Raw genomic sequence first — 22,835 nt, forward strand, 5'->3', positions numbered from 1 at the left:
CATAGACCAAGGGAGTAGGCTAAATCTAGATACCTTCTACATTCTCTCCTCCTCAGCTTCAGCAGCCAGCCCACCACTGTTCACAGGGTACCCGCTAAAGAATTCAAAGATCTAGGCCTTGCCTCATTCAATTCTTTAAACTCCGAGCTGGCTCTCCTCCTTCCCAGTGTATATGCTATCCCATCTTGCCTGTTTTGTTCCTTCTGCATCCCCAGGGCCTGAAGAACCATACATATCATGTGTTTGAACAGTTTGGAAACTGTCCTTTCCATGTGCCCACTACTGGAATGTTAAAACCTGCAGGCTGTTCTTGTGGCTTCCCACCCTCTTGGCCTGTTTTGTGCTTTGTGCTTGGGGGTTCTCTTTCTTTCTCTTTAGGTCTAGAATACTATGCTATTTGAAAAAGAAATGCATGCATTGTAACCCCAAGTAATGTTCCACTTCCTCTAGTGAGTAGATTATGTAAAATCTACAGCTGAGACAAAGATTAATTCCTGAGGAAAATGGTTGAGTTATATACTGAAAAAAACCCCACAAAAACAAACTAGACAAGAGAGGGAAACATTCAGCATAGTTGGGTCTAAGTCACTGCTCATTCCTATGGCCAGGCACAGTGAAGGAGATGGAAGGAAACAGTTGGCTAGTGGGCTGGGAAGGGTACTTGTCCACAGTAGACCATCCCTTGAACTCCTTCACACCACACTGCAAGAACCCTGAACTACAACCATACGGTTTACTGTACTAACAGATTTGCTGGGACTTAGGATCCTGCAAATCTGTACCAAACACAAAATATGGACTTGTCTTGCCAGCCCCATCCATCACTCTTATATCTCCCAGGTCCCTGAAGCCATTCGAAAATGCCAGCGTGCTGGCATTACAGTCCGTATGGTAACTGGAGATAACATCAACACTGCCCGGGCTATTGCAGCTAAGTGTGGCATCATCCAGCCAGGGGAGGATTTCCTGTGCCTGGAGGGGAAGGAATTCAACAGAAGGATTCGAAATGAGAAAGGCGAGGTAGCTCCCTGCATCTCTGTCCTGAACTTTTGCTTTCCCCATCCCTCTTCTATCTTCCCAGCCTTCCCAGCCACAGTGCCTGTTTGCAGTCTAGACTCTGATGTCTCTTTTATTTCCTCCAGATAGAACAGGAGAGGCTGGACAAGGTGTGGCCCAAGCTTCGGGTGCTTGCCCGGTCATCTCCCACTGATAAACATACTCTGGTCAAAGGTAACCAACTTCATTCACCCTGTTCAACATTTGGCTGCATCTGAAATCCCTGCATGTTGTCACTTGTTCTTAGTTCTTGAGTGGAAGAGCTTAGAAACCAATGACTAGAAAACTTGCAACTAAGAATGGCTCATAGAGGCTGCCCCTCATTGGGACAAATGGGGAAACTGAGGCCTGGAACAGGGAGACAATCATCTAATTCACACAGTGTTGGACATTACTTTCTATCAAATCATGCTGGTCTGTTTTACTGAGCAAAATACCTTGGTGGAAATAAGGAGATGAAGCTATCACATTAAAACCAAAAGCCTTGATCCCATAAGTAACCTGCAACATCAGAAGCAACCCGTTCCAACCTCTGGCACATAGCTTGAGCCTTACCCTGACTTACTCTGTGTTCCAGGCATAATTGACAGCACAACCGGTGAGCAGCGGCAGGTGGTGGCTGTGACCGGGGATGGCACCAATGATGGACCAGCCCTCAAAAAGGCAGATGTGGGCTTCGCCATGGTAAGCTACTTGGTGCCAAACCAGTTCATCACACACACAGATGAAATACTGTCTCCTGGACTTAAGTTTGCACCAGAAAGTGGAGAGCCAGTGTCAGGGCAGGTGACAGAATGCTAGAAGTTTCCTTCTCTCATATCTTGACCACTTGGGGCTGTATGGGATCTGACCATTAACAAATTTGTATGTGATTTGTTTAAAGATATTTGGTGTGAATACACTAGAGGTGATAGTGGAACCCAACTGTACCACTGAAGAAAGGGAGGAACAATGAACAGTGGCTTGTCAACAGTGACATCTGTCCACAATCACCTATTCTCAGTCCATTCCAAGTAACTTCTGGCCCTAAGAATGATGAGCAGAGACCACAGTGGGTTCTTTCTCTGGTTTTTCTCCTTCTGTTTATATAGATCTAGCTCTTCTCAGTGAGGAGGGTAGCCTTTTCGGCACTGCCCACATGATGAACCATATCCCCAACACATAGTAGGCAGTAGCCTGGTGTCACCTTTCCCAACTCTAGCAGAAATGAGGACCTTTTACTCAATCCACATTTGGTGCAGTTGTGGGGTGGGATAGAACAGTGTTCCTGGACCTCACAACTGGGAGGAGAGAACAGGTTGAGCTTCCCAGGGTGGCTGGTGCCATAGGACAGGACCAAGATGGGGTAAGTAAGGGCTACACAGATTTGATATCGATTGTTGTGCCCAAGCTTGTGTGGTGGAGAAGCAAGACTCTGCTATGTAGCCAAATGATGGGTCCTCTACCTATATGACCCACATTTTTCAGAGCTTCACCAAATAGCCAGAGAAACAGCTGGCAAGTAGCCACCCAACAGCAGCTAGGCTTGGTGGAAGGCTCCATGGATGTCCATGTTGTTAGCATCTGTGTGGTTTAGTAGCAAAGGCCCCCTCAGAGCCACAGGTGATAAAATGCAGTTTGGAGCACAGGATGTTAGATTAAAACAAGTGCTATTTAACTAGAGAAAGACATGAAATGACCCTAGGTGGGCTGGGTGGCCAAAAGGAGACTGAGAAATAGGCACTGTGCTTGTGTCATCCCCCAGGGCATCGCAGGCACTGATGTGGCCAAGGAGGCCTCTGACATCATTCTGACTGATGACAACTTCACCAGCATTGTCAAGGCGGTCATGTGGGGCCGCAATGTCTATGACAGCATTTCCAAGTTCCTGCAGTTTCAGTTGACAGTCAATGTGGTAGCTGTGATCGTGGCCTTCACGGGTGCCTGCATTACTCAGGTGGGTACCAGGAGTTTCTAAGGGAAGTAGTGTGGACTAAATAGGGCCATATTGAGAACAAGTGTTTTCTTTGCTGCAGATTCTTTTAATTGAAATCAAACTCACAAACCAAAAATCTTATCTGTTCATAGTAACCAGTTAGTAAACTTTTTAGTATATTCACAATGTCATACAATCACCACTACCATCTAGTTCCATAATATGTTTACCCATCCCAAAGGAAACCTTTCACCCACTAGCAGTCATCCTGCATCCCCCTCTAAGCCCCTGATAACTGCCACTTTTTTCTATCTCTATTTGTTTGCCTCTATAGACATTTTGTATCAGTGGAATAAAATGGCATATAGCCTTTGGGTTTTTGTTGTTGTTTTTGTAAAGGGCTACAGAGCACATGTGGAGGCTAGAGGACAACTTGCATGAGTAAGTTCTCTCTTTCTACCCTGTTGGTTCCAGGGAATTGAACTCAGGCCATATGTTTGCACCTTTATCCACTGTGTCAGTTTGCTGGTTCCACATGAAGCCTTTGCACCCAGCATTTCATTCAGAATGTTTTCAGGAGTAATCCATCCAGGGATTTATTCATTTTCATAGCTGCACAATAGTCCAGCAGGCCTCATTTTGTTTGTCATTAGTCCACTGACCAACCTTTGGCCCACTTCCACTTTATTAAGAACACTCATGTCCAAGTTTCAGTGAGCATATGTCTTCCACTCTCTTGGATCCAGATTTGTGAGTAAAATGGCTGAGTCACAGAGGATCTCCAGATTTCCCCTTTCTCTTTCTTTTTCTTTTTTCTTTCTTTCTTTTTTGGGATTTTTTTTTTGCTTTGTTTTTGTTGTTGTTGTTGCTGGGGATTTTTTTGTTGTTTTTTGTTTTGTGTTGTTTTGTTTTGTTTTTTCTGAAACAGGGTTTCTCTTTGTACTGAGTTCAGTGGTCTGAGTTCAATTCCCTGGGATCTATCAGGTAGAGAGAACTTACTCATGCAAGTTGTCCTCTGGCCTCCACAGGCCTGCATGTCCTACAACTCACTGTGTAGACCAGGCTGGCCTGGAACTCACAGAGATTCACCACTACCTGGCCAGATTTCCCCTTTTTCAATGATTTCATCCTCCCCATTGGCTGGAGGCAAGAATTTACTGCTTTCTTGTTAGAGATGGTTGACTTTATTGTTACCAAGTACTTAACTGTTTTTGCTGATTAGCTTGGCCCTTTCAAGGATGTGTGTGTGTGTGTGCACCCATGCACATGCACAAATGTGTACACATGAGTCTCTGGGTTAGCAAGGTGTGGATACACATGCATTCATGTTCATGTAGAGGTGAAAATTCAATCTCTGGTGTTCTTGGAAACTGTCTACTTTTTTTTGAGAGACAGCCCTTTAATAAGACCCCAGTCTCACTGATTAGGAGAAGCTAGCAGGGTAGCAAGTTTTAGGGATCTTCACATCTTCATCTCCCCATCCCTGAGATTACAAATTCACACCAGTGTGCCAAGCTTATTACATAGGCTCTAGAGGTTGAGCTTAGTTTTTCATGCTTGTAAGGCAAGCACTTTGCTAACTGAGCTAACTCCCTAGCCCTTCAAGGACTTTTTTCTTGATATCTAAGTCATGTATGAATAACATCAAAATAACCATGCTAACCATTTGAAAGTACAGAATTGTATGGCTTGGTATATCCAGTGTTGTACAACCATCACCTTTATTTACTCTCAGAATATTCTCATGATCCCCAGAGGAAACCTCACACCCATTAGCAGCCACTTCCCATTGCCTCACCAGCCTTGGAATGCTCATCTGCTCTCTGTCTGTGAACTTCTCAGCTCATTTTATTTCATTGACTCCATCTATGGTCTTGTACATCTGGCCCCTGTGACGCTGATTTTTAAAGAGACACTCATTGGGGATGACAAGAAAGCAGGTTGGGGTCAACATTTCTGCCTCTTCCTGCCCTGTGAGGTGAGAGACTTTGGTTTCAAAGGCTGTTACTCAGCAGTCTTTGCAGGGCTGACTTGAAAGCCTTAAATACTAAGTTGGGACTTTGTGGTTCCTGCAAAGGCCACACCTTTGAGATCACTGCCACTAGACAAGAAGAGAGGGAGGTAGGTGGGAATCAGAAAGCCCAGTGGAGAACTTCTGCCAACCTGAGAAAACTTGTGTGACAGGCTTCTGGGAACGAACTTCTCATGAAATTGGCAAAGCTGAGCATCTCCTCAGTAGTGGCAGGCTACCTATCTTACCACCCCAAGGTTCTCTCTGTGTGGGCTTGCATGGCTAACCCTCAGAAGGGTAACTGCCCCCTCTCTGCAGGACTCTCCTCTCAAAGCTGTGCAGATGTTGTGGGTGAACTTGATCATGGACACATTTGCCTCACTTGCCCTGGCAACGGAACCCCCAACTGAGTCACTGCTGCTGCGGAAGCCATATGGCCGGGACAAGCCTCTCATCTCACGCACCATGATGAAGAACATCCTTGGACATGCTGTTTACCAGCTTACCATCATCTTTACTCTGCTATTTGTTGGTAAATTGGACCTTTGGCACACATTTCAGCTCATATAGGAGGCTTTCAGGACACTGTTGCTGTGGCCTCATGTTTAGACCCGGTCTGTATCTTCAGTCTGACACAGGGTGGGGTACAGCACTTATAGACTGAAAAGAACAGGCCTGCTCTATAGGTCCATATCTCCCTGCTATCCTTCACAATGTGCCCTACTGTTCATCTTTGGGGCAGATGTTAGGAGGGTGGCCACTGGTGTGGGGAGAGCCTCCCTCCTTATCCACTGCCTCTCTCTTCATTTTAGGAGAGCTTTTCTTTGACATTGACAGTGGAAGGAATGCACCTCTGCACTCGCCGCCCTCAGAGCACTACACCATCATCTTCAACACATTTGTCATGATGCAGCTTTTCAATGAGATCAATGCTCGAAAGATCCATGGTGAGAGGAATGTCTTTGATGGCATCTTCAGCAACCCCATCTTCTGTACCATTGTCCTGGGCACCTTTGGAATTCAGGTAGGACATGAAAAAGTAGGGGAAGTTATATTGGCCTCCTTGTCCCTGAATCTCTTTTGCATTTTAGAATAGTGGCTCTTAATCTTCCAAACATTGCTGGGCCTCATTTTGATCTAAACTACTAGCTTCCAGAAAGCTATGGAAGGCCTTTATCCTCCCATCCCACTCACATGGCTGCTAAAAATATCATTCCCTGGCTGTCTCTGGTTCAACCATCCACATTTCTAGCACCTAATTACTTGGTGTTCCATAACTATGGAAGATTATTTTGGAAATGCTTGCTGTACACATGGTTGACATACTAAACCGGTAGGCCAGCTCAACTTCCCAGGAGGGGCTGAATGCTCTAAAAGTGTAGTGTCTTCAAACAAAACTTCAGATATAGTAAGTGTCAAAACTCAGGGAATGGCATCATACAAATGCACTTCACTCTTCACAGATCCCAAGAAGAAGGGCATGTCATATCTTGTGGCCATTTCCAAGTGCCAGTAAGGAATCTGTGACAGGGGAATTTTTCCATGGTTTCCAGGACCAGATGAGTGAGAGAGTCAACAGACTTCATCTTGGCTAGCATAAAATCGTGTCATCCCACCACAGAGTATAGACAGGCCCTTGTTGCCTAGAACCTGGCCCTGAGATGGTTGGGTTATACACTATGAATTGGTTGGTTAGTATTTGAAAATCTTGCCTTTAGGTGTAGGACTCGCCCTGAAGTAGACAGGAAGGAAGGTTTCGGAAGGCTAAGACAAGGTGACCTCCCATAGTAAAGGGTCATGCAGAGGAGGCATATGAAAACAGCCGTGCAGAAGCTGGAAAGATGGTCTAGACAGTTGGATCTCATCTGGAGACTACAGGCAGAGAGAAGGTGGTTGTGAGTGTCAGCATGTGAAGCTACTTGCTGATCCACCCTGGTACTCTTGGCCCTGTAGACAGCTAGTCTGTAGAGCCATCTTTACACATTTGCTGAGGGAGAAAAGAAGGGAACAAGCTAAAAAAGAAAGCTAAGATATTTCCCAGAATTTGTCCAGTCCACCAAGAGGTAGGAAGTCAACAAATCCTTGACTAAGGCCAGGCTAGTCTGGCTCCTGGGAGACAAAGTCAATCTGGAAAGTAAGGTTTATAGAAGTCTGGGCAGGACAGAGAGAGAACAGGAACTATCTTGACTGCTACTCTGTCTACCACTTTCTATTTTTCCCCTAGATTGTCATTGTCCAATTTGGAGGGAAGCCCTTCAGCTGTTCCCCACTGTCCACAGAACAGTGGCTCTGGTGTCTTTTTGTTGGTGTTGGGGAGCTGGTCTGGGGACAGGTGAGTGTCATCAACTTTCTCACCAGGCCTTCCTTCTGGTTGCTTCTCTTGATGGCCCTCAGAGTAAGTAAGAAGCCAGGCATCCTGTTTCACCTATGCCTCCCATTATCCCAATTCCCTGTCTCACAGTCTTGGAGCCTGTTACCAGGAAAGTGTGTGTGTGGTATGTGCTCAGGATCAGGCTCAGGCCTATGACATACTATAACCTGAGGGCAAGGTCACAAGTGACAACTTCAGGAATGAGAGCATAGAGTTGAAATGTCACATTGTCCTGTAAAATCATCCACAGCTTCCTTTCTCATGGTAGAAACAAAAACCAACCTCCCTAAACCTGGATATTTGGAATTCACAAGTGGGTTTATTAAAACTAAGTACCTTCAGCCACAGAAAAGAAAATAATCAGCAGGATGACAGGGACTACAGTGTACCTGGGTATAGAACACTTGCTTTAGTTTTCATAAACTCCTGGAATCCATCCCTAGCAGTATAACAAACAAGATAGAAGGAAGGGCAGGCCTGTGGTGCTTGGAATGTCCCAGTCTATTTGAAGTTAGACAATACCCTACTATAAAATCTGCAGGTCAAGGAGATCTTGAGAGAAATGAGGAGGTGTTTTGACTTAGTGGAAAGTGCAGAACAATACTTTCAGACCCGAAAGCAGCAGCTACCCCCAAAGGAGCAGTGTTTAGCACCCAGTGATGAGACTAGGAAGCAACACTTGTTGCAGCCAGTACAATCCCAGGCCCCAAGTCAGCCCCCATCCATGGTGCACAATAGACCTCTGAAAGCATTTTCTCCAGAGTTCAGGAACACTGCTATGGGAAACCATGTCCAGGACTTATTTCTCTTTGGGTCTTGATCAGCTCAGGCTGCCACAGCAAACTACTAGAGACTGACAGTCTCTAGTTACACTGAAGGCATTTATTTTCTCTCTTCAAGTCTAATATCAAGGGCAGTCAGTTCAGCATCTGGTAAGGGTCCCTTCATGGTTTCTAGGCAGCTACTTTCACACTATGTGCTCCTACAAAGTTCTCTAGTATCGCCTCTCATAAGGGCACAAATCTGATGGTATCAAGGACCCAACCTAATGACTTTATTTAACCTCTATTATCTGCCTCTTCCAAATACTTCTGAACTGATGGTTAGGATTCACCATTAGGGCAGAAGTAGGTACTGTTTAGGTTATAACACTATGAGTTTTGTTTCTTTATTCATTGATATGTGTCCCCTACCAAACTGACCATGGGGACCCCCTTTGGCACTGGTAGAAGCTAGCCTCTGCTGATGGGACCCCTAGCATTAACCACTGGAATTCACGCAGGTTCTCCATCTCATTTTCAAGAAATCTCTTATCACTGCACCTCCCATCCTTTTTCACTTAGGCCTAACAGACCAATGTCATCCCTTCATGTTTTATAGCCTAAACTCCACATAACTCTACCTTGCCCTGCACATGCCAGCCTCTAGTTAACCTCTCAGCTCCCTGATGTGTTAGCTGCTGTAGTTCTCCCCATGGGCACATGCTGCCTGCCTATAGCTTAGCCACCCATGGTATTTTTAATTATAAAAATAATATACATTCAAAGTATATAAATAAATAAAAAAGGAATCTCTGTGAAGAACCTTAAAGCCACTCCTGGCATGCTGACAGGAATATAAGAGGAACAGATGACCTACCATCATGTACCCAGATAGTAAAATGCACATCTCAGCCTTCCCCTCATTTCTCCTACCCTTCCCAGGTGTCTCTCTCCTAGTCACCTCTTCCTCCCTGGCAGCCCCTGATCACAAACCCTTTTCTAGATCCTTTTTTTCCAGGAAATTCCATGCATAAACTTCTGGGGGTGCTCAATCTCAGAGAACAGGGAATTTAGCTTTTCTTCCAGCAGCCATGAAGGCCAGTAAATATGGAGTGCTATCATCTAGGGAGCTCATTTGACTCCTGAGGTCAATCACATGGGTGTGTAGTACTCAGATGGCTGGCCTCAGTATCCATCCCCTCTGTGTCCCATAAGGAATACATATATTAGCAGGTGACCCAAGGCCCCAACTGGGCTCCACTCTTCTCAGGAAGGGTGCCTCAGCTACTTCAAGATCCTTCACAGAAGTGGCCAAAGGCCAGCACTGTTTTTTATCACATGTTACTCTATACATGGGCTTTTTCTGCTCCCCAAGCCTGGATGAGGCTTAGTTTAGCAGAGTCTGCCATGTGGAAGGGGGCAGTTTAGAGTCTGCTAAGCCTAGGATGTGAGCCATATCTCTGAGAGACGGGCCCTCTGGTTTTTTTCCTGGCCACAGTAGAGCCTACTCTCATGGCCACCTCTGTTTGCTGCTCTCTGACTGTGGCTTTCCCAGGTCATTGCCACTATCCCCACCAGCCAGCTCAAGTGCCTGAAGGAAGCAGGGCATGGGCCTGGGAAGGATGAGATGACTGATGAAGAGTTGGCGGAAGGGGAAGAAGAAATTGACCATGCTGAGCGAGAGCTCCGCAGAGGCCAGATCCTCTGGTTTCGGGGCCTCAACCGGATCCAGACACAGGTAAGCTACTCTTCCATGTGTCTCCATTTTGCTGCCTTAGAAAGCAGACAAGAAGCAGAAACCTAGTAGACAGACCCCAAAGTCAACAGGGAATTCCCTGGATCTGTTCCCAAAGTATACAGGGGCAGTGGCTATTTCCCCTCTTACCACATATAGAGATGCTTACCACTAGCTGGTCACTTAGATTACCTCCCCCTGACACCTCCCCTAGTGCCCAAGTATCTTCTCTCATAGCTAGATAAGAACAGGTGCTAGCAGCTAGTGGCTCTCTCAGAAGCACACACCAGCACTACCTACTTTTCTTGGCAAGGGCTGCTCAGATAATAGGCAAGTTGCATTTGGGTGTGTGGGATGAAAATGGCAACTTCAAGTAGCCTTAGGCTAGCTCTCATTCACTATAGTCTGCTGTAATTATGGTGCAAGAGCCTCTGTAGGTAGTGGACTCTGCCACTAAGTTGGTCCAAATCTCCACAGGCTGGCCTGGTTAAGACCAAAGCCATGAGCTATAGTTCCCAGAAACTTCAGACAGCCAATATGAGGTGGTAGTAATGAAGGCTTCAAAAGAAAAAAAACCCATGTGCCAGACTACCCTGCTCTCTGCCCAAGTCCCTTCTTGCCCAGCTTTCTCTCTATAAGATCCCATATGTGCTGCCTGTTTTCATCTTCCCTCACACCCTCTCATGATTATACCAGCCACAGCTCCCATGAATGGCTCTCACCACTGTCTGCAAGGCCTTCTTTCACTCCATGCTTCCCAGTTGCCCTCTGAAAGAGTTGCTGGCCCTGCTCATCCTGACAGCTTGATGTTCCCTCTGAGTTTTCCATCTTCTCTCTGTCTTTCTTTTCCTGGTATCTCCCCCTCCCACTCCACTCCTGCTCCTTCATGCTGAAAATGCCTGGGAGAGCCTGCTAGGGAACTGGCTGAGCCCAAACATCCCACCAGGCCACTGGCCTCCACATACTTCAGCCTCCTGGACTGGCCTTTGCCCTAGACAATTCCCCATGGCCTAGCGGGTATCCTCTAGAAGACCTTGGCACTTTTACTAATCCAAGGCCTGGGCTACCTTCTCTCTGATGCCTTGCTATCTCTGCTATAGGTGCAATCACTTTTCCTCTCTGGAAACTTGGAGGCTAAAGCAGAATTACCTGGGTAGATTCTCCTGGGGAGTCTGGCAAGTCACTGGAGCAGGACTTGATTTCACCCCCCTCCCCATGTATTCTTCTAGCTGTTTGGCAACATATGGCATAGGACTCACACCCAAGCCGCTCTTAGGGCTCCAAGGTACACACAGATACTCCAGTACAACCCCTATGATCTAATGGCATCCATTCTGAGGATGCCTCTCTTCCCCCTTCTAGGCTCTGCAGGTATGACTGCCACTGGCAGGGCACTGTGATCACTCCTTGCCTCCCATCTGTTCTTGTTCATCTCTACCCTTCTGACACCACCCTGGGGCCTGTGGAGCTTGTCCCCATTATTCCCAGGATGAAGTTTCAGCTTCTTACTGTGGCCTTCAAGCTCCAACTTCTTGGCATCACCTCTATTCCTCTCTATATCCATGACTCTGTGCTGCTTTTCCAAATGTACACCCTGCCTACCCATACTGCTGTGCCTCCCTGCTTGTTGCTGTGTGCCCTCTGGGCTCTCTCTCAATGCTATAAAAGCCTATTTAAAGGTTTCCAAGTCTATGACTCCTTCCCACACAGTACCCCCTCCTACCACCATGGACCATCTGTACAACTGAGGCCAGGGCAGTGAACCAGAATTCCTTGGGGAACTTATAGAGTGGAATCCTTCAGGACTGGGTGAGATAGAACTAAAGAAGTCCAAGTTGAAGACATTGCTCAAGGATCAAGCATCTTGAGAACCTACTCCAGTATGTCCAGGGAGGGATATACTGGGCCCACATCTGAGCCATGTTACATTAGCTAGAGTTCAGATGAAGCCTGGAAAACAGGGAACAGTCATTAGATCTCTAGCCTGAGCCTCCTCTTCCCATTGGGTAAGCCAGTACCTCCTGCCCAGTGCCCAGGACAGGCATGGGTACAGCATAGGTAGCTTTGATTCCTATAATAAATATTTACTCACTAGCATAAATGTATAGTAATTGTCAAGAAAAAGCCCTCATATCTTCCCAATGTGCTTGTAGCCACCTAAGTATGCCTTCCAGGAGACTGTGAGTGTGACCACTCCCAGCACCCACCTCCTGATATGATTCAGGGCAGATCTTATCTGTCATGTTCCAGATCTGGTGCAAAGCCCAGCCCATGAAAACAGTACAGCAATGATTCCACACCATATCAGCCTCTTTTACTTCTGTCCTGTAATACAAGATACAGTTAATATTTCTACCTGCTGAGACAGCAACCCCATTCCAACCTAGAGAGTCAGTGATAGCTTAGCCACCCACATATACATGGTATCTTTGTTTGTGCCTGTAAGCAGAAGTGGAGTCTTGGTGTTCCATATCCTTCTGACTGTCCCCTGCCTGTGTAGATATTTTGTAAGCAAGGAGTTGGAACTCCAAAGAGAAAGAGAGTGGCCCAAAATCAGCCAGTAAGATCCAGGACTAGTACCAGTTCCTTAAGCACACTTCTTGGCCCACAGTAAAGCCACACTGATTCCTCCATGATCTCAACTCCCATGGCATTTCAAGGTGACTTTATCATGTCAGATTTACCATGCCTCTAAAGAATGCTGAACCAGTCACTTTTGGTTCAAGTTATTCTATTTGTTTTTTTTAAACTGCTTGGAAAAAAAACAGAACTAAAGCCTATGGAAGGCTCTTCAGGTTGTATGTATTTTCCAGGCAACTGGCCCCAGATTTCTGGATCTTGTGAACCACAAAATTGCTCCCCGGATTTCGGAGGCCTGTACAACATTTTCTGTTGCAAAGTAACTTGATGCCCACTTTCACCACTGTTCTATACTAATGTATCCATGCACCAAATGCTAGGGTGCTGTTCCATAATAAAAGAGAGTGCCTCAAACCTAGAACATGTAGCTTTTTGAATGTTCATGATGTGGTCTGTCTTTTTTGCATTCACCAATGACTGAGATTTGTTCCTGGCCAGTGATGGAACTGGCGGGGGTAGGGTGGTAATGGTGATATTTTCATAGATATTATTATCCCATGGGGAACATTACGAAAACCATAGAGGCTGATGCAAAACTGAGGCAGCAAAGTCAGGTGTTCTACCCCTTATCTTCTCTAAAGAGGCAACCCCATAACCTAGAATCTGCAACACCACTTCTTCAAACATCTTCCTCCCATGAGATAACCAACCATGTATACAACATATTCCTCCCAGATGCAGTCACATCCTCAAAGCCTTCTCTTGAGGAAAGGAGTGAGGAAGTAGGCTATACTGGGTGAAAAGCAGTTGAATGGAAGGATGACAGGTCTTTTCACAGTGGGTTCACAGTTGAAAGGCATTTTGTTTGGAGAAGGGTGTCAACAGTAAAGCTACCTCTTTTGGAGAAGCCCTGTCAGCAAGCCAGAGGAGACTGGTAGGCACCAACTTCCCACAGCAGGGCTTCCAGTGGACCAGGCTAGAAGAGTGCTTTGGACTCCGGAATACATGTTGGTTTGGCTGCTTTTATTATTCAGTGAACTCCATGGTATTTTCCAGATGTTGGATCCACCCTCAAAGATTCTCTCCCACTGAAGCCATTCTCTGAGAGAAGACTGCCAATGTGCCTTGCCTCTGGCCTCCCAGAGTCTAGGCATGTAGTCTCCCAATGTCACGACCCTGGTTGTGGTTGCTCAGCTGCAGTTCCTTCAGACCCACTTCCTGTATTTGCCACAGTATCAGAGTCAAAGACAGAGTCAGAAAACCCAAAGACAATGAATCAGGAGGCTTCTACCAGGACTTATTAGCAAGGCTCTCCCATGGGTCTTATCTTCTACATATGTACTTCCCTTTTTAGCTTTCTAGGAAGCTCAAAGAGTGGGTACAAGGCAAAAGACAGTTGTCCCTAAGGCCTCCCAGACTATATTCTTGAGGGCTATGGGAAGAGTTCTAACAAGATGAAACCTATGCTCTTGGAAGCCTCTCTTCTGCCTAAATCAATCTTCTGTTGAGGGTCCCCCTTAATTCAATATGCTGCAGAAATTTGGGTGGTTGTCAACGCTATAGCAATGGAGCAGGGCAGAGCAAGAGGCCCTCTACTAAAAGGACTGTGAACAAGGGCAGTGATTTCCTAGGGGTGTAGGCCAGATCTTCCAGCCCACAAACCACTGGGGAATGATTCCAATTTCTAATAAGAGCATATCATATCCCTCAGGTGTGTTGGGACGGAAAAAAAATGTTGAGAACTACCGAAGTAGGATAAGGAAGTATTGCCAAACACAGGTACTTACTGAGGAGTGGCTCTCGATGAGCGTATCATGAATGCAAGTGACCACAAAATGTTTGCAGTGTGTTCCCCACTGGTGACCCTTCCCTCTCACACTCCTAACTACTAACCATTTGCCCAGCAACACCTCTCTTGGTCATGGCTTTGTCAAAAGCACTATCAGCTTCCAGGGCTTGGGGCTGACCTAGCTGAGGCTTTGCTGGCCCATATGTCCCTAGTGTGGCCCCTGCCCTCACCCAGCCCCACCCTGTGTGGTAGCCTGGACCTCCGTGCAAGCCAACCTTTATCTCATTTTCTCTCCCACAGATGGAGGTAGTGAGTACCTTCAAGAGAAGCGGGTCATTTCAGGGTGCTGTGCGCCGGCGGTCTTCGGTCCTCAGCCAGCTCCATGACGTAACCAATCTTTCTACCCCTACTCACGTAACTCTCTCTGCCGCCAAGCCCACCAGCGCTGCTGGCAGTGAGTCTTGACTTCCCTTTTCTCTCATAAATGGCACCTGGGGGAAGATAAAGCCTCCCCGACTCTGCCTTCTCTTTTCCAGTCTTGCATTTCTGCTCACCGTGGCTTTTCTGTTCCTTCTTTACTGCCCTGTCCAGTCCTTCCCGCCAGATGGTGTCTCTCCAAAGCCATATTCTCTTATGAAATGACCCCACAGCACTGCCGGACCTTTCGTCCTTTGCTTTATTTGGATTTTGGTTTGCATTTAGTACCCCTGCTACCATTGGTTTTCTTTTCTTGAATTTGTCCGCATGTTCCCATAGTTCTTCATGAACTCAAGCTTCTTCCAGTGGTGTCTGGTGTCAGGCTGGGGACTTGCTCCATATTCTGGGGTGAAAGTCAGGAAAACTACCCTTCTGGGGTAAGCAAAGGCCCACAGTCTGGTATCATTTGCAGCAGAAGAATCCAGCCAATCTCCTTGAGGAAGAAAGTGACACCTCCCAGCATTCTCCTTGAGGTGGCTTCCAAAGGATGCCCCTGTCTCTAGTCCCCAGGTGGGCTCAGTGATGACCAAGAGTGACTCTCTGGAGCAGCTGGTGCTTGCCCTGTAGGCCCTGCCCTGAGCCAAGATCTGTTAGAGAAGCCCTGATAACAGGAGCTCAGAGGCAAGGCAGGTGCTGTTTTGTGTGTCCCCAAGCATCTTGCTCTTTCCAAACAGGCCTCAGTACTGGAGGATCTGATTTCAATCTTATGCAATCCTCTCTACTCCTTCCTCAGAGAAGTTCCCACCGAGCAATTCACATTTTGAAGAGAACCCTGGGGTTGGTCTGACTAGATAGAAGCTTCCATAATTGCATACATCTTTATACAAAGACAAAGAAGAGGCCACTAGACTGCTAAATTTGTCACCCTGTGGTGCCCCCCAACAGGAGAAAGTGGAGGAAACCACGTGGAGGTGGAGTTGGGGGTGGGCCTTGTACTCCGGTTACCTGCTTTTGGTAACAAAGTCAGGAGGTTTCAAAAAGTGAACAGTAAACTTTCGAGTATGAGTCCAGGGCCCCTGCTGGGATAGTTCAATGCTAAGTCTTTCCTTCCAGTGAGTCCCCTGCAGCTCCCTTCGGAACATGCCACTCCCACGCAGACGGAAGGCCTTAACTACTTCACGTTTTTCCCATCACAGACTCTTCGAGATTCTTTTTGCTTGGTTTCTTTCTGTTCTTTTCTTTCTTTTCTTTATTTTTTTAGGATCTGATGAGAGGTGCCCTCCTCTTCCTTACGCTCTTCTTTTGGGCCACTCTGCCTTTTAAGGGAAAGGATAAGGGCCCCTCAAGAATAGCACAGATGTATGTGCACATACATCCCTTCTCCAAACCACATGTACCAACAGCTTGTACACCCCGTGGGCCACAGATATGGTCTGGGACATGTACTGTTGGTCTGGAAAGCAGCCAATGCTCCCAGCATACCCAAATGGGACCAAGAAGGATCTCAGGGCTACTTTACCCAGAGAGGCCAGCAGGATGCTATACCAAGTCAGTTAAGGATTGACTGGCTCCCAGCACACCTTGGCCGTGCCCAGGTGTACAGCAACAGCGTCCTTCCTCTGAACAATATAAAGAGTGGGTGTAGGATACACAATTGTGCCTGACCCCTTTTCTCCCCACTGACTTCCAACACATTTTTTAGTGTTACCTTTCCACACCTCCCATCTGTCTGCCTGCCTGCCTACCTGCCTGTTTGTCCACCCATCTGTCTTCCTGTCCATGTATTGCCTCAGTTGGAGGGCAGTTTACAAGACTCTTCTATGTATGCCCCCAGACCTCTTCCACAGTGCTGGTCTTAGCCCTCACTGGAGCCTAACAGCCTCTGAGGGCCATCCTCACGTGTTTCCACTACCTGGATGAGGCCTACTGCATTTCTCACACTTCCTCTCTAAATATGGTCTTTATTTTCTTCCTTGGCCCATAGTACCTTGCTTCTCTCCCTTCTTCCTTCCATGGCCATCTGTTCCCTTCCTTCCCACCTTCGGATCCCAACAGTGCCTGGTAAGTACAGTAGGAGAGACACCACCCTCCTGCTGTTCATGAGTTATTCTAGAGGAACCTAAGCAGATGTGAGAGGTGGGTGGCAGGGTCTTCTGAGGAGGGGGCTGCTATGAAGGTACATGGGTCCTGTTGTCCCAACAATACAAGGTAGGCAGCCTAAAAAAGACTCACTGTGGAGGAAGATGCTGCTTGAATCACCTGCCAACCCCAAGACCCGCTTTGCTTCTGGAAGCCACTGGCCAAAATATATTGTTGCCACACAGCAGTTCCATCTAGAGTTCAAAACCTAATTTCTGAGTTCTGAGAGCTCTCACAAATTGCTGTACCCTCATAAACCAGGAGAAGACAGGTACCCACAAGGGCAAGGACCTATTTAGGATCCCATAGGCAGCTAGGCCTGGCAGAGTGGATACTAGCTTACCCTGCCTATCTTGGAACTCGTCAGAGGCTTAGAGCTGCTAGAAAGGAAAGCAGAGTGTAGGCCATGATTGAGCCCCCCTGGACTACAGCTGTTCTAGCCCCAGAGGTCACATGGTTTCCTAAGGAGAAGCATGGCCCCATATATGAGGAATTTTCCATCTTCTTTGTTTGCTTCAAGTCAGATTGCCTTTTACCCCTCAGAGTCCAGAGGACTGTGCCTGTGGCTCTTGGGCATTGGAGAAGCTTCCTCTTGAATGGCATTCCCACTAAGAACATCAGGCTCTCTAGGGAGAAAGGCCACTCATCCTGTGCATTTGAGGCCAGAGAACAGCTCCAAAGCTAGAGGGAGAAGGGGATCAGAATCCTTTGGGCTCAGTATGCTTTTCTCATCCTTTCTAACTCCCCATACTATGTACAAGCTCACTCTCTGTCTCTGTCTCTCTGTCTCTGTCTCTGTCTCTCTCTCCCTCCCTCTCTCTCCCTCCCTCTCTCTCCCTCCCTCTCTCCCTCTCCCTCCTTCCCTCCCTGTCCCTCCTTCCCTCCTACCCTTCCACCCTCCTTCCTCTTTCTCTCTCTATATCCTGCTGCTTCTGGACACAAGAGTCTCTCCACATCTCTACATGCCCCTTGCACAGACTAAGCTGGCCATGATCTCCTACCTCGGCCATTTTTCCTCCCTTCCCTTGCCTCAAGGCTGTTCCTGTCACAGACATTAGTCCTCTGTGTCCAGGACATATTGTTTTCCCCATCATGGCTGCTACCTCATTTCTTGTGACCTGGTCCATTTCCTGGAGGCCAGTCTGGATGGGTGGCTCAGGAAACAATAAGGCTGTGAAATTCTATTCCCTATGAGTGTTCATAATGCCCCTTCTCACCCCACCCACATAGTCACACACTAAGGCTGTAGGACTTCATTCTCCTAGTGATTATCAAGAACTTCAAAAGGGTAGCTAGAGAAGGGTTTATCAGTCATCCAGCTTTGCAAAGAAGCAGCAAATCCAGGGCACCATGTATCTCCCTCCTAATGGGAAACAAAAGGAGCATGATCTCTTTGGAAAGGCAAGCCTGGATCCTGGCACCACCAAAGCCTCTCTTCAGGCTTTAACACCTAAGAATTCTTTTGTGTCTCTTTCCCCTGGGAACACACAGACACACCCTGGCCCCTCTGCAGTCAAGCACCAAAGGCTATTATTCCCCCATCAAATCACTCTGGGGACCCCTTTCATTTCAACCAGCAGTGAAACCCAGCCCATCCTTCAGGCAACAGGAATGGGCCCTATACTCGAATGTTTACTGTCTCTGTAGTTTGAGATAAGATGCCTTCTGACTGACGCAGGCCAGCAAAGATTTGAGCACCATATTGCCAGAAGGGCTTCTTCCAGATTCTAATGAAGAATTTGGAAACCACCAGCCACAGCAGTTGCCTCATTTTAAAGTGATTTTGCAACACAAAAACCTTTCACCCATTGAGGGGAGGGAGCTAAACCCCATCAGGTGAGCCCCTGCAGCTTTGCCGGAGCCCGGGAAAGCGTGCTCATCATATTCCCACACATTGACAAGGAGCTGGCACTCGGTCTTAAGTTTGATCCATTCTCAAGCAGTTAATCAATGCTGAACCACATCACCCCACTTGGGTTTCTAGGGAGAGTATATTGGCAATCTTTTTGTTGTTGCTGTTTGACAGTGTGCACACTGGCTCCACACTAGGAAAGACATCAACCAATTCTGTAGTTGGGGCCCTGCCATACCCTTTCTGGATCTACAGGCTAAACCCCAGGGGAACAAGCTTCCAAGAAATTCCTAAACAAAATGCAACCCTGGTCTGAGGCCCTGCAGGTAGGTGGAGTGAGTACTGCCACATGGGCAGCAGCTTAGAGCTTGTGGAATTTATTCAAGCCCTCCCTGTCCTCACCCGTGCTGCAACTAACAACAGTAAGAAGCAACTTACCAAAGTAGTCAGCTTCTCCTCAGTTTCCACACTTACTGGGCCAGAATGCCAGGCACCTGACAGATCCCTATTCTCAAGAGGATTTTGAACTAAGGTTGGTAAAGAGAAGACAGGATCAGATAGAAACAGATGAGCCTTAGCAGAGCATGGGCAAGCCCACTAGGCCTACAGCCTCTGGCAGCCATGGCCAGGTTAAGGTTTTCTCTGGCCAAAGAATTTAGAAAGAAGAGAGGAGAAGGTGTCAGGCATTTTCTACTGTTGCTTTTGCCACTGTGCTTTAAGAAAAGCCTTTGCTTATTTTTTTTCTCTATCTCTCCTTTTTTATTTTCTTCCTTATTTTTTTTAAATTCTTTTTACGGATGAGCCTTCCCTCAAGACCCTCAATTAGTTTCTAGCTTCTACACTCTTGTTCAACCCTCCACCCACAGTCTACCCTCCACATGGAAACCTCCAAAACACACACACACACACACACACACACACACACACACACACACACACACACTTGGAGGCTTAGGGAAGCACATGCATAGCCTAATAAGGCTTGAATCTCCCATCCCTCAGAGCATCCTTGATTCCTTTCTGCTGTTGCTTATGAACTGCAGCTCGGTCTGCAACATCTCCTCCAGTCGCATGCAAGGCTAGCAGCCTTTACCCTGCATGCCCTGCTGTCTAGGCCACATGGATATAAGACATTGTGACTTTTCTCTGGGCAGTAACTGGTGACCAGCAATGACTGTACATGGTCACAGGCCTCCTAGAAGTGAAAAGACCACTCAAAATGTTAGGGGTGCTATTCTAGGTTCCAGGATACTGAATGCAGACTCTCTGAGTCTGCAGTCTGGTGTGGAAAGAGAAAGGGTGGCTATGGTAGATGTGAGCGAACTTATGATGGATCCAGGGTTAGGGGGCTGTTGCTCACAGCTCAGCTGGGGTTGGGATTGGGAGCCTTAGGTGTTCAGACAGTTCCAGCTAACTGACCACAGCCAAGTAGGTAGCTTTGGAAGGGTGATGATACCATAGAAGACAGAGGCAAGGCTGGAACAGATATTTAATACTCACTCACCAAGTATCTGCTGAGTATGAACAGCTCACTGGATGTTGGAGACACCATTGAACTCTATAGAAAAAGTCCTTCTTGGGGTTAGTGGGTACTTTTCACTGAGAGGACACAGAAAAGAAAATAACTATGATTGGGTACTTTTGGTTGGGTGCTAGGGGACTACTGAAAAGGTAGGGAGGGAGCCCTGAGGCTCACTGAGGAAGAATCTTGATGACAGGACAGACAGACAAACAGACAATGTCAAGGGCCTGTGAGAGGAATATGTCAAGGAATAGAAGTAGTAAAAGAGATGGAATGAGAAAGGCCAAGACAGGCCCTTGGTTGGGGCTACAGGTCTTCTGTGGGAGATGAAGCTACTAATTCCCTGTATTGGTAGATGGTTTTATTGGAAAGGACTGACCAGCTGCTGTGTGACGGATAAACTGTGAGGTCCAGCACAGTAACAGGGACACTAGGTGGGAAAAGGCCCTGTGGCAGCCAGCTTAAGCCTGGTGTTGTGGCAGTTTTGGCGGATGGGTGTGAAGAGTGGGAGATTCTGGATGTCATTTGAAGGGAGGAAGTAGTGAGATAGCTGATACTGTATCAGAGAGTGAGATATGGCTCAGCCACCCACATCTGGAGTTGAAAGAGCAACTGGAAGACAGGTGCAATGGAAGCTATGTGTACACAGGAGCACTGAGGCTAAGGAAGCAGTCCCTGGATATTAGGGAAGGGTCAGGGTGAAAGTGGCTAGGAAGGAGCTCAGGGGAGGTTGAGGAAGGATCAAGTACTTTGCTTGGTTAAGAACTGAATGGCAAAAGATAGTGTCAGAAGTCTTCCTGGGACACTAGTCATGATGGGTTGCAGAAGTGAGGCAAAAGCTGAATGGAACTGTGGAACTGGGGTAGGAGCAAGCACATGAGGTTGGTGAGCCACAGCACCTCATTTGGCTGATAAGCAATTAGAGACACTCTCTTCCAGACCAACCTGATTCCCTTGTTTTTCCCAGAAGCCTCAGCCACACTCTAAGGTTTATCTTTCCTAGAGAAGTCTTTGATGTGAAATTGCCCTGCAAAGCTGGATCTGGTGGTGCATACCTGTCATTCCAGCACTGGGTAAGGGAGTGATACTGACACAGGAGGTCTGGAGTTTGAAACCAGCTTGGTCTGTATGCCGAGACCCTGACTCAAATAAACAAACAAAAAATTCTTTATGCTATAGGCAAATAGGCTATAAATTAAAGCTCCATGATTTACTATCCCCAATCACCACCCAGGCCAATTCTATCACTACAAGAATATTTGTAGTTGGGTCAGGAAGTAACAGGGTCTGACTCAGCAACAAGAAAGAGCCCGGGAACATCATCTGGCCACTATAGGGTCATCAGACCCTTAGTCAGAAGCTGTGTGTCAGCCACAGAGGCAGGATGGAGGCCCCAGGCAAACTTAGGTCATCAACCTTCACGAAGGACATGGAGACTGTAATGGAGGCAGGCAGGGATTCTGGTGAAATATTTCAGGGTTAGGCCCATAGGACAAACTGACAGTGAAGCGTGTAAAGAGGATGGGGTAGGAGTTAGTGAGGTGCCTCTGAAATCTGGCTGGAACCCTGGGCCCAGAGGGTCATGAAGGTGGTGAGGATGGGAGAGTGAGAGTTCCACTGGCCCTTCAAGGGAGGCACCTGGGAGCAGTAGGAAAGGGATGTGGAAAGGGGGCCTGGATGGATGTGGTACTCAAAGCATTGATGGCATCTGGGTAGTCAGATAGGCCTTAAGGTTTGTTGAAGGTCCTGGGGAAGAGTAGATGTAGAGAAGCTTTATGTGTAGAACAGTGAGAAATCCAGGCAGGAGGTTAAGGAGAGGCCAAGCTGTGGACTGGCTCAACTCATCCTTGGCTGTAGCGTAGCCAGAAACACCAAACTCCAGATCAGGAAGAAGGAATCCCAGGGTCTTGGAGATGCCTGCAGGCACCTATCACAAGGTCTGCCTTCCAGAACAGGTGTTTACTGCTTTGCCTGGATGGTACCTGTGCCCTCCAGCCTTCAGGTGGCTGAAAATGCCCAATCTTAAGATCAATAGCCCCAGTCTTCAATGCCTGCAAGAAAGAAGCTGGAGAGAAGAGCTGACTCATTCTCAGATGTTACCCTCAAGGTGACTCAAAATACTGGAGTGGATGGCCTTCTGAACCAGAGGCACTGAACTCATTCACACATGGCATGCATGTGATGTACAGGTGCTGGTGCATCAGGCGCTCTGTGCTTGGATCTGGCAGAGGTAGAAGCAAATAGAATAGGCCAGAGCAGCAGTAGCTGTAAAAGGCAGGGAGGAGCATGTGAGAGTTAGTGCCTTGTAGCCTGAATTTCTTTCTTCAGGGAAGGGCTGTGGAGTTGAGTCAGGTGCAGTGACCCCTGGGTAGGTTTGAACAGGGTCTCTGGCCTGACCATGTGAGGTCTAATTAAGGAGAATGGTGTGGCCAGTCACCTTAACAGATTCTCCCAGAATCAAGGGCAGCAATGTGCAGCTCATTTTCTGTTTTGTGAAATGATGCTGTAGTGGACAGCTGGATGTTACCAGCACCAGTATTTCAGTCTTGCCCTAATTAATAAAGCAACGTTGGAATTGAATTATTTTCTTTTCATTAAAATTTGTGAGAACCTTCAATTTCTATGTTAACCCTATTTAAGCAACCAGACTGAGAATAGTGGCCTGAAGAACAGCTAGCCATCCACAA

At 47.2% G+C, this 22,835-nt stretch overlaps 1 protein-coding gene across 19 annotated transcripts in view; it reads left to right on the plus strand.

The window, feature by feature from the left end:
- Atp2b3 (ATPase plasma membrane Ca2+ transporting 3) overlaps positions 1–22,835 on the plus strand; it is a 96,504-nt gene that overhangs the window by 42,590 nt on the left and 31,079 nt on the right. For 5 of the 19 annotated variants that reach the window (XM_063279857.1, XM_063279858.1, XM_063279856.1 and 2 more), the window contains 9 exon segments: positions 841–1,020; positions 1,143–1,230; positions 1,634–1,740; positions 2,801–2,992; positions 5,301–5,514; positions 5,795–6,006; positions 7,207–7,314; positions 9,670–9,852; positions 14,519–14,672. In XM_063279857.1, coding sequence (XP_063135927.1) covers positions 841–1,020; positions 1,143–1,230; positions 1,634–1,740; positions 2,801–2,992; positions 5,301–5,514; positions 5,795–6,006; positions 7,207–7,314; positions 9,670–9,852; positions 14,519–14,672 — 1,438 coding nt within the window. 19 annotated transcript variants of the gene reach the window in all.

Source organism: Rattus norvegicus, chromosome X (assembly GCF_036323735.1).
Source record: "Rattus norvegicus strain BN/NHsdMcwi chromosome X, GRCr8, whole genome shotgun sequence".
NCBI lineage: Eukaryota > Metazoa > Chordata > Mammalia > Rodentia > Muridae > Rattus > Rattus norvegicus.